The 11,889-nt window shown below is 48.0% G+C and overlaps 1 protein-coding gene across 1 annotated transcript in view; it reads left to right on the top strand.

Moving 5' to 3' along the window:
* Positions 1 to 1,445: 1,445 nt before the first annotated feature.
* LOC308241726 (SH3 domain-binding glutamic acid-rich protein-like) overlaps positions 1,446 to 11,889 on the top strand; it is a 36,342-nt gene continuing 25,898 nt past the window's right edge. Inside the window, exons 1-2 of the mRNA XM_080655266.1 lie at positions 1,446 to 1,779; positions 9,446 to 9,631. Of these exons, the coding sequence (XP_080511392.1) occupies positions 1,735 to 1,779; positions 9,446 to 9,631 (231 nt within the window). The 5' untranslated portion in view covers positions 1,446 to 1,734. The remainder of the gene's footprint in view (positions 1,780 to 9,445; positions 9,632 to 11,889) is intronic.

Raw genomic sequence — 11,889 nt, 5'->3', positions numbered from 1 at the left:
AATAATATCTGGAGAAAAAGAACATGCTTATGTGACAAATTTTATGACCAAGGTGTTAAAATATATTTTTTTATGTTCTTAATGGTTTTTAGAGACAGAGAGAGAGGAAGGGATTCTAGATTCTAGAATAGAGATAGAAACATCATCGATTGGCTGCCTCCTGCATGATTACCCCCTTCTGGGGATCGAGCTCACAACCCAGGCATGTGCCCTGACCCGAACCACCAGCTCTTGATTCCTGGGTTGATGCTCCACCACTGAGCCACACTGGCTGGGCAAAAAAAAGAAAAAAGATATTTTAGATGACAAAAATTGTACATACTCACTGTAGAAATTTTGAAAATAGAAGAAAAGCAACAATGACCTATGATGTATGGTAGACTTTAAAGTAAAATTTACACAGCCAACGCCTTAAACTTGGGGCACCACTGATCATCTTCACCAGGGCCTGCTCTGGGGAGTAGTTAGCCTGGCATGTTGAGGCTCTGGTTACATCGTGGTGGAGTCATCTCACCCATTCGTCCTGATGTAAATGAATCTGAGCTATATGCCAGGGACAGGGAATCCTTTCACATCCAAGGCGCCCGCCCTGGGGCTCTGGCCGTGCATAAGCCTGACATCCCTCCCTGTTCTGGAAGCCAGTGCCCCCTCCTTTTGGAGGAGCAGGGGACTTCAAAAACCAGAGACTGGGTTATCTAAGAGGAATGGATATCCCCCAGGGGGCTTTTGCCTCCAATGCCCTTGATCTGGCCGTTGAAACCCATCAGAAGAGCTGGCAGCTAGCATCTGGGCTTCACTGGAGTTTAAATTCCTCCCACTTTGAACATAAGTAAGTGATCTATATACATAGGATGGATAGAGCCCGGTACAAACAGATCGTTTACCGCCGCCCCCCCCCCCCCCCCCCCCCCCCCCCCCCGGTCCCCGTCCCCTCCTGCCCGGGCAGAGTGAGGACAATTTGTTTGCTTGTTGAAGCGCTTGTACTGACCGCGCAGCCGCCTCTCCCTGCCTTGTCCGGGATGTCTGTGAACCTTACCCGTCTACTCCTGTCAGTTTCTGTTCTTTAAGAGAAACAGGTGGTAAAGGGGCGAAGTGGAAACGGGCCACTCATAAAGCAATCTGTTGTTTGACAGCTCACCGATTTTCTTTTTAATCTGCCAGACGCTTAAGGGAAGGAAGCTGTTCTTCCTTTGTGTAAAGGCCTCTGGGGCTATCCTGACCCTCCCCGTGTCTTTGCCAGCAGCCCGGTACACACATCCTTTTCCGAACCCCGAGCTGGTGTGTTCTGGGCCTTTCCAGCCCCCAGGAGCGCCTCCCCTCTCCCTGCCGCCTCCGCCCCGGGCCCCACCCCCCTCCCCCCTCCATCCCAGGCATCTGTGCCCAGGTCCCTGATTGGTGCGCAGTGCAGCCTCGCCTTTTAGGGACTGTCGTCCGGCGTTTACAGTGATAAGGGAAAGGGTCCAGGGGCTGCTTTTATCAGCCAATCAAATATTTTCCTGACAGGTCCCCAAATATTCCCGGGCCAATGGCAGGGACAGACCAGGATGCCTGGGCTGCTCCCGGGAGAGGCCGAGCTTAAGTTGCGGCAGGCGGGGCAGGGGCGCCGGGGAGCGCAGGGCCGGCCCGCCCCGCCCGGTGCGCGCCCGGCTGCGGCTGTGTCGCCCTCAGGATTTGTCTAGCGCCCCGCTCCGTCACAGGGGTGTGTTGGGGGGAGTCCTCTTTCCGGCTGTCAAAATGGTTATCAAAGTGTTTGTTGCCACATCTTCTGGGTCCATAGCGGTAGGTGTCGGATGGAATGTGCGGGCGTTTTCCCTAAACTGTTTTCCTGGGAAAGGCGCGGGATGGCCCGCGCTGGCTTTGAGTTTCTGGGTGAGGGGTGAGCCAGCCCGGCTCCCGGCTCCCGGCTCCCGGCTCCCGGGGAGCCTGCGTGCCTTGCTTTCTGCCCTTGTGTTGAAGAAGTGTGTGAAGTGTGGAAGCTGGGTGTGAGCAGAGACACGAGGAAGGGGGCGGGCTTGATTCTAGGATGTTTAACAAGTGATCTGTGTCCTGCTGTGTCGCATATATTATAGAATCAAAGATTTTTGTGTGTTTGTTTTTGTTTTGGTGTGGAGTGTTTTTGCCATTCATCCTGCAAGATGGATAAAAGTTGCAAAAAAAAAAAAATGACACATTGTGTAACAATATTTGGAGCTAGGAGAACCAGATTCCTAAAATGACTCGGGGGTGTACTTACTTGTGTATGCAGAAACCATACCGAAAGTGTACCATTAGCGTGTGTAATGCTCTTATTTGAGGAAGATGATGTCACAGTGACAAGAGCAAACATCGCTAAGGCCCCAGTTTTAAACGCTCTAGGAATCCAAGCAGACCCAAAATAGGCCCTCAGAGCCGACCGCCATACATTGCTTTGTCTGACCTCTGTCTGTCCAATCCCAGCCTTCATTCTGGGCAAGAGAGACCTGCCTTCAGGAACAGGGGTAGTGGACGGTGATTCAGGCTTTGACACTGACATTTCCACCAGCATTTTAGCAGAAGTTTGTGAGGCTGTGGAGAGAAAAGGGTTTCATTGATCCTGAGAGTTGGAGACCAGTGAGCGGGGTATTTCCTTCCAGATCCAGGTCCTGGACATCTCGGCGGCAGCTAGGGTTTCAGGCTCACTCAGCCAGGGACGATGCCCCAGGTGAGCCGCTGGCGGGAACAGTTCCATGGGCAGCTGGCGAATGCCACCACTCCTAGTTCACCGTTTCCAGAGAGGGCGAGCCGAGAACAAGAGAAAGGGTATCTGTTCTGAGCCCGACTGATCAGCAAGTGTCTAGTGACTTCTAGAACACCTTTTAACAGAAAAAATGAGGAGAAATTCCAGATGTAAAAACTGCAAAACCTTCTGGGGCTGGGGATGACCTCAGAAACTCTTCGTTGGCCTGCAATGAGCACACATTTTTGGATTATTTAGGAAAACGAATTTTGGAGGAAAATGGTCTTAGTGGGGCTTTAAGCATGCTGTTGATATTCGCTGCTGGAAATGTTATCACTGACCTGCCAGCCTTCTCATATCATGTAGACCAGGCCATCCTTCCGGAGACAGTGAATACATTTGTGGGTTTTTTAGGGTTATTTGATATCCTACGTTCCTGAAGTTTGAGCTTGATTTAGTTAGCCTCGGAGGGCCTGGAGGGGTATCGTTCATTCCAGGATCTTGGAAAAGTCAGGTTAATTCTTGTTCCCTGAGCAAATGTTTCGGTGCCACGCGGAACCGCATGACCTTGGGAAGGTGACTTCACCTTGCAAAGCCTCGATTTCCTCACCTGTAATACAAGGACCCGCCTAGTACTCACGCGCCAGGTTGTGAGGACTTAGAAATAACTCGCCTGGTGCCTGGTGTGGTGTCGGGTGGTTAATAAGTATTATAATTGCTAGTTACTGTCATAATTATTAGCTCTGGTTAGTTAGTGCCAGGACAGTTATAACTTGTAGTTATTATAATTGTTAATATTATAGTAGTTGTTATAATTACTAGTTAACACTAGCAGATCTGCGTTTATGATGATTATTTTTCAGAAGAATTGTGCTAAGCCACCTAAATGGCAGAATTTCTGTCTTATCCTGAGGCATGAGACCTGATTATTTCTGTGGGGTCAGCGCTAATGATTTTTCCTGGTGGGGCATTTCACTAGAAGCTTCTTTTAGGAGACCCGCAGGGAAGGTGCCAGGGCTTGGGCTGTGTGTGGTGCTGGCCTGCCACCCTTTGCTCCTTTCTGCTTTGGCCTGTGTGCTTCAGAAACGAATTCTTGCCTGGGACCTCGTCAGCAGGGCAGCAAGGCTTCTGTTACATGAATGACATAAATGAAAAATGAAAAAACAGCCCTAGCCGGCTCGGCTCAGTGGATAGAGCGTCAGTCTGCAGACCGAAGGGTCCCAGGTTCGATTCCAGCCAAGGGCACATGCCTGGGTTGCGGGCTCGATCCCCAGTGGGGGGGCGTGCAGGAGGCAGCTAATCAATGATTCTCTCTCATCATTGATGTTTCTGTCTCTCCTTCTCCCTTCCTCTCTGAAATCAATAAAGAAATATATTAAAAAAATGAAAAAACAAATTACACATATACTCTGGGCATTATAGCTCTTGGTTTTTTGGTTGTTTTGTTCATCCTCACCTGAGGTTATTTTTTCCAGTGATTTTTTGAGAAAGTGGAGGGGGAGAGGGAGAAACATCAATGTGAGAGAGAAACATTGGCTGCCTCCCGCACATGCCCTGACCCTCAGCTGAGGTACGTGCCCTTGACTGGCTCGAACCTGAGCCCAACTGGCCAGGGCTATAGCTGTTTTAATAGTTGACATGAAAGTGAGATTGCAGGTTTTTGCGGTGAGCTTGGGGCCAGAGGCCCTTGGAGCGGGAGAAGCCCGTCCTCTTGTGGGACCCTCCTCTCTCCCTGAAAGCCACCGCCACCGCGGGCTGGGGGACAAAGGGAGAGAGGCTGGTCCTCACCGATTCCAGTGTGCACCGCCCTGCAGCCACAGTCTCTGGGACAGACCCTCATGGCGGCTCCTGGGTTCCTCCGTCCTTTCTCCAGCCCCGAGTGAGTGTAGGAACAGTGGGAAACATGGCTCTTGAATTACATGGATCTGGGTGGAAGCCTTGGAAACCTCTTTAATTCGCTGACACCTCAGCTTTGTCATTTTAAAATGGCGATCAGCCCGGCTGGTGTGGCTCAGTGGTTGAACATCGCCCTATGAACCAGGAGGTCAGTGTTCGATTCCTGGTCAGGGCGCATGCCGGGGTTGCGGGCTCCATCCCCAGTGTGAGGCGTGCAGGAGGCAGCCGATCAATGATTCTCTCATCTTTGATGTTTCTATCTCTCCCTCTCCCTTCCTCTCTGAAATCAATAAAAACATATTAAAAAATAAACTAAAATGGTGATCAGAGTGCTTACCTGGCATGGTGATCAAGACAGGTAACCGGGCACGTGTGCTGCTGGGTGTGGGGCGGGGCAGCTCCTCAGTGTGTGGCACAAATGCTTTTCCATGATCCTCCTGGGTTCTCACCAGAACCTGTGAGGAGGGTGCGCTCGATCCCTTTTGTGGGTGAGGCGGTCGGCCAGCTGCGCCCCTGCTCAGACAGCACCCTCTGAGCCGGGATGGCGACGCAGGCACCTCTCACTCAAGCGCACTGTGCTTGCTGCTGCAGTACAGTGGCCTCGGTTGGAAAGGCTCCTAACTGTACAAGACAAAGCTGTCGAGTGACCCAGAGGGCCCTCCAACACGTTGGTGTGACCGACAGTGGCCGGGTGACTTCAGGACAGAGAGCAACACTGCTGTCTGAGTGTATGTGACAGGAATGAGGACAGAGCTCTCAGAGCCAGCGCTGAGGTCCCAAAGGCTCCAAATGGCACAGGCCCCAAGGACCCCCTGATCCTCAGGAGGGGGCCCACCTTCATGGGGCCACCGTTGGCCTGGCACCCTGGGGGGGGAGGGGGAGAGGTGGAGGGGAGTGTGTCTGGTGAGTACTGCTGGGTGCTGTGCGTGCCCCTCCCCCTGAAGCCATGAAGGGGACATGCCTCTGGGACTGAGGCCTTGTCCCTGGAGGGCAGCTCAGGAGGCCCCATGGAGAGGAGCTTCACTTTGACCGAGGGTCCAGGGGGGCTTCTTTATTTCTTTATTTTTTTGTAAATTTCACTTTATTTTTTTTAAATATATTTTTATTGATTTTTTACAGAGAGGAAGGGAGAGGGATAGAGAGTTAGAAACATCAATGAGAGAGAAACATCGATCAGCTGCCTCCTGCACACCTCCTACTGGGGATGTGCCCGCAACCAAGGTACATGCCCTTGACCGGAATCGAACCTGAGACCTTTCAGTCCGCAGGCTGACGCTCTATCCGCTGAGCCAAACCAGTCAGGGCCAGGGGGGCTTCTTGAACAGAGACCCATCAAGGGGAGGGCTGCAGGGGAGTCCCTACTGCTTAAGGTGGGCATCAGGGTGGGCATCAGGGTGTGGGCGAAGGCCACCGTGCCAACCAGGTGAGCGAGCTCACGTGCTCCCCACTGCCCTCTCCCCTCTTCTGGCCTCTTCCTAAGGCCCGTCTCCAGCCCTGGCAGAACTCAAGGTCAAGGGCTCCTTCAGGCAGATGCTATGCTTTTGGCCCAGTTTACGTATCTGGTGTTGGGGAAGTGCAGAGGGGCACATTTAATTTCTCTTCTCTTTCTTTGGGCCTGGGGGCTGAGAAACAGCATTTAACACAGTGGTATGCACCCAACAGTCAGTTAACTCCCCAAAGATGCAATTGCTTGTCTTGAGAGAAATAACAGCAAACAGATCTTCCCTTCCGTTTTCTCCACCTCTGACTTCCTCACAGAAGAAACATGTCAGGACTTCGGGAAATGTTTCTCATCTGTTAGTCATGGAATCAAGTGAGATCCCTTTTTCATCCCGCCACACGTCCCGAGGGATCATTAACAGAGGGCAATAATGTGGGAGCCTTGGCCAGGCTGATCTGACCCCTGGGAGGTATTTGAGAAGGAAGCAAGATGGGTTTGGACAGAATAAAGGATGTTGTCTTCTGAATATTAATAAAGGTAAACCTGCCTAAAACGAAGACACCTCTACTCTCCAAACAGCAGAGTTATCTGTGACAGTACCTAAAGGAATAAGTCATTTATAAAGCAGCGGAGTAATTATGGCCAGGTTGGAAAGCATGTAGAGAAAACACAATTCACTAAGGTAATAATTTAGTCCAACAACCTGTCATCAGGTCTGAAGAGATTTTGTAATATGCAGAAATCCAGCCGCGCGGCTGTGGGCTAGGGATTTCCCGGAGGAGGACAGAGGTCAGGGCTCCCCCAGCGCAGCCTCGGGGAGGGCCAGGGAGGAGGCAACGCAGGTCCTCCTCAGGAAGGTGCTGGAGCGCTTAGGCCAGAAGCTCATGGAAAATTCCATCACTCCACAACTTCCTGTGTGACTTTTATTTTTATCTTTTGTCCACACTTGCCCCAAACTGAAATAGATATTGTGGCACAAATCTTACTGATTAGGTGTTGTATGCTGGTTAATAGCCGCCTTTAATGTATTGCTCTAGTGTTTTTATTCGCAATATCTTTGTTAGGTTGATGGTACAAATGTTAATTAAAAAGCAAATGTGTGATTACCATTTATATATGTGTATATGTAATTTATTTATTTATTTATTTATTTTTCATATATTTTATTGATATTTTACAGAGAGGAAGGGAGAGGGATAGAGAGTTAGAAATATCGATGAAAGAGAAACATCGATCAGCTGCCTCCTGCACACCTCCCACTGGGGATGTGCCCTCAACCAAGGCACGTGCCCCTGACCGGAATCGAACCTGGGACCCCCCCAGTCTGCACGCTGACGCTCTATTCACTGAGCCAAACCGGTTTCGGCAGTATATGTAATTTATATATAATTTTCTTTAGGTTAAAAATTTAAATTATTTAATATTAATTTTATATTTATAATTAATATAACACGTACAATCAAGTCACCACCAAAACCAAATTATACAGAGTTTGTTTTTTGGTGATGATTTGATTCCAGGGCTTAAACATTCATACGTGCCTTACTTTTCCTTTAACTAAGCAATACTAATACTCTGGCTCTGGCTGGGTGGCTGTGTTGGTTGGAGTGAGTTTGACTTCCCATCAAGGCACATACCCAGGTTTTGGGTTCGATCCCGGATCAGGGTGCGTGCGGGAGGCAACTGATCAATGTTTCTCTCTCACATCAATGTTTCTCTCTCTCTCTCTCTTTCTCTCTAACAATAAATAAAAACATACCTTGGGTGAGGGTTTAAAAAGTAAAAGAAATAGCACTCTACTAGTATACTCATGTCCTTGATAGAATCATTCACTTTTGCAAAAATGAATCAAATAATTTTTTTGGCATACTGATCTCTATGAAAGGAACTGGGTTTGCCAAAAGAGGGTTTGACTCCAGACATCCGGGTTGGGAAGGGCACGTGCTTTCACAGCACTTGTTTGGAATTCTCAAAGTCTGCTCTGCTGGTAAACAAGTTCTATGAAAACAACAAGGGACCTCATGCCCCATAGACCATTTTAATGACTGGATTTCATCATTAGGCAATATTCAGAGGACTTAAAAATTGTTCTTTTAAAAAATTAAGATATTGGATATTTTCACGTAAAAATACTTATTTAAAATTTTAATCTTAGTTTTAAAAAGTGAGCATATTTTGCCTCTATTTTCTTTAGCTTGTTCTATATCTAGTTTGTGCAAATGAGTTCTTTACATTTTTTCACCTTAAATAAACAGCTTATGAATCTACTTAAAAATATTTTTATTGATTTCAGAGAGGAAGGGAGAGGGGGAGAGAGAGACATCAATGATGAGAGAGAATCATTGATTGGCTACCTCCTGCATGTCCCCCACTGGGGATCGAGCCGAAACGCGGGCATGTGCCATGACCAGGAATTGAACCATGACCTCCTGGTTTATAGGTCAGTGCTCAACCACTGAGCCACGCCACCCGGGCCGGCTTATGAGTCTGTTCAGATGAAGAGCTTGGCACAGTCATGCGCAGAGGAGAGAGCCAATGAGTAAGTGTGACTGAGGTTGTTCAAGTTGGCGGGCCAGAGTCTGCTGTAACTCGTTTACCAGGGTTTATTTGAGAGGGCATCACCCATTTCTGGGAGTGAGTGCTTTGGCTGAAGAGAGAAAACTGTAATTGTTTCTGGAAAGGACTTCTCAGCTTTAAGGATGGCCCCCTCCATCGGAAGTCATTGGCGTGAACCAGGGGCTCAGAAAGGTGCTGTGGCCTTCTCTCTCAGGTGTGGCTGTCAGAGCAGGAAGGGAGAAAACTGTGGGAGAACAGGATCTCCACCGTGTTCCTCCTGTCCGCCAGCAAAAATCACCCACCAGCTTTTCCCAACTTTTCCTCTGTCCTTCCCACCCAGTCATCTCCCCGGGGGCTTGCAGTGTCCTGTACTAGGAAAGCTACTTTAGTGAATAAGAACGTGACTCGTGTTCCTATTTTCATAACTGTGACTAAGTGCATTTTAGTGTGGGTGTAACTGGTACTTGGTATTTGAGTTTCATAGTAAATTAACTTTCCTTTCTTCTTTCAGTCATCATGTTTCTTCATAACCAATTCTCATTTATTTTTTGGCATTAAAGCTTAACAAGGAAGATCTCACACAGAAGCTATGACCAAAGCATGTCTGTTCTTATTGGGTTGGCTATCCCATGATTTAAACATTGGTGAGATTAAAATTTCAGAATTTACGTAATCACTCTGTTTACCCTTTATAATGAAGAGGCGTGGTTCTATTGTTTTTTTGTGTTGTTGTTTAAATACTTTGTGAAATTATTTGTGTTGTATAGTATAGTTGGAGAAAGGATTTAATTTATGTAAATATAAACAAAGCATTTTAAAAAATGAGTCTAATAGTTACCTGTCTCTCCTTTGACCAGATTAGGAAAAAACAGCAAGAAGTAGTGGGCTTTCTGGAAGCTAATAAAATCGACTTTAAGGAATTAGATATAGCCGGAGATGAAGACAACAGGAAGTGGATGAGAGAGAATGTCCCTGGAGAGAAGAAACCTCAAAACGGGATCCCTTTGCCTCCCCAGATCTTCAACGAAGAGCAGTATTGTGGGGTGAGTGTTTGGTTTCTTGGAAAATTCTTCTGTGTGTGTGTTTCTCAGAAATGGTTTAAAGCAGATTAGTTTTGAGGCAGCATTTGGAGTTGTTCACCACTTTCGGGTCATGACCTATTTCTACCACCCAATGTCTGGATGGTAGAGCCATTGTGACTAAGCAGCATTTAAGATGTACAAAGTGATGGCAACAACAAAAGGATGGTTCAGAAGTTGTTGGGATGATTTTGGGTTCCTTATTTCATTTGGAAGAATTGAGGTCAGTTGTTCAAACAGAATGAGCCTTTCGTTGGCAAGGAGTTCTGGTTCACCTGGCAGTGGACCCATATGTGCACCCACAAAAACACGGGGTACGTTTTCACTTTCATAACGAGTGATCGGCAGAAGTCAGGTCTTACTGTGGATGCGAAATAAATTGGTGTAAGTGTATCTACGTAGTTTCAAAACTGTACTGGACATTCTGATTACAACAGCAATTTCCTTTTCTATATTTAAGGGTTCATTTCGCCATAAAATCACTTTTTCTTTAGAGTTTACAGATTCTATTTAGTAAATCAAATTGCTGAAAAGACAAATTGAAAAACTCAAAGGACTTTAGAACCTGAGAATTGGAAGTTATTTTAGGGGTCATCTAAGGTCACTGTTCTTTTTTTTAAAAATCTTCACCCGAGGACATGCTTTATTGATGTTAGAGAGAGAGAAAATAAGAGAGAGAGAGAGAGAGAGAGAGAGAGAGAGAGAGAGGGGAATCGGGGGTGTGTGTGGGGGGAGATATCAAATGGTACAACCTACATATGTGCCCTGACCCGGAATCAAACCTGCTACCTTTCAGTGCACAGGACGACACTCAACCAACTGAGCCACACCGGCCGGGGCCTGCTGGTCACCTTTCAGACGCGGTGATCAGGGCTGGAAATAGGAGGAATTGATCAGTGTTGTGCTGCTTCTCAAGGCTGGAACGGGGTGTGGGAATCTTAGCTCACCTTTTCTCTTCCTCCTGCCCAGAACTGCTGGTGCTTTAGGCTAGCTTCTCCTTATTATTTTGTTTCTTATCTAAAGCAGGTGAGGCCACGTCCTGCAGCTAACTGGTTCAGTCAAGTGTTACTAGAACACGTCCACACTGATCCGTTCACCTGCTGCCCACGGCGGATTGCTCACCGAGGCAGAGTTGAGTGATTGTACCAGAGACCACAGGACCCACCAAGCCCAAAATATTCACTATCTGCCCATGTACAGAAAAACATGCCGAACTCTGCTTTCAAGTGTGAATTGTTTAGTTTGGGGGTTGACATTAGATTCTTAGGCCTGTGGTAACTAAGTACCACCAATTTGGTGGCTTAGAGCCACAGAAATGGATTGTGTTACAGTTCCCGAAGTCAGAGGTTCCAGATCAAGGTGTCGGCAGGGCCGGTCCCTTCTGGAAGCTCCGAGGGAGAATCAGCCCCCGGCGTCTCGCAGCTCCTGGTAGCTGCCCGCATCCCTGGCCTGCCTGGGCTCGTGGGTGCATCACTCCTGTCCCTGCCTTTGTCTTCACAGCGCATTCTCCTGAGTGGCTCTCTGTGCCTTCACGTGGCTGTGATATAAAGACAGCACCGTAAGCCGGCGTGGCTGCATCGTACTAATTCCATCTGTTACTATCGTCTTTCCAACTGCATCACGTTCTGAAGTTCTGGGTGCACATGGATGTGTGGGGCCACTTTTCAACCCCCTGCAGGGCTGCATTTACTTGGCTGTGTGGGCTTTCTTCAGCGGCTTCGCTCCAAGTTTTGTGGTCGTGGGGGTATTTTCAGTCTTTTTTAAAAAAATATGTTTTTATTGGTTTCAGAGAGGAAGGAAGAGGGAGAGAGAGAGAAACATCAATGATGAGAGAGAATCATTGATTGGCTGCCTCCTGCATGCCCCACACTGGGGATCGAGCTGCAACCCGGGCATGTGCCCTTGATCAGAATCGAACCCTGGACCCTTCGGTCTGCAGGCTGACACTCTATCCACCAAGCCAAATCGGCTAGGGCAGTGGTCGGCAAACTGCGGCTCTCGAGCCACATGCGGCTCTTTGGCCCCTTGAGTGTGGCTCTTCCACAAAATACCACGACCTGGGCGAGTCTATTTTGAAGAAGTGGCGTTAGAAGAAGTTAAGTTTAAAAAATGTGGCTCTCCAAAGAAATTTCAATCGTTGTGCTGTCGATATTTGGCTCTGTTGACGAATGAGTTTGCCGACCACTGGGCCAGGGCGTATTTTCAGTTTTAATGTGGCAAGT

This window comes from Plecotus auritus (assembly GCF_963455305.1).
Source record: "Plecotus auritus genome assembly, chromosome: 2".
NCBI classification, from domain to species: Eukaryota; Metazoa; Chordata; class Mammalia; order Chiroptera; family Vespertilionidae; genus Plecotus; species Plecotus auritus.
Note: the sequence above shows the minus strand (reverse complement) of the source record. Positions and strands in the feature narration are given on the sequence as shown.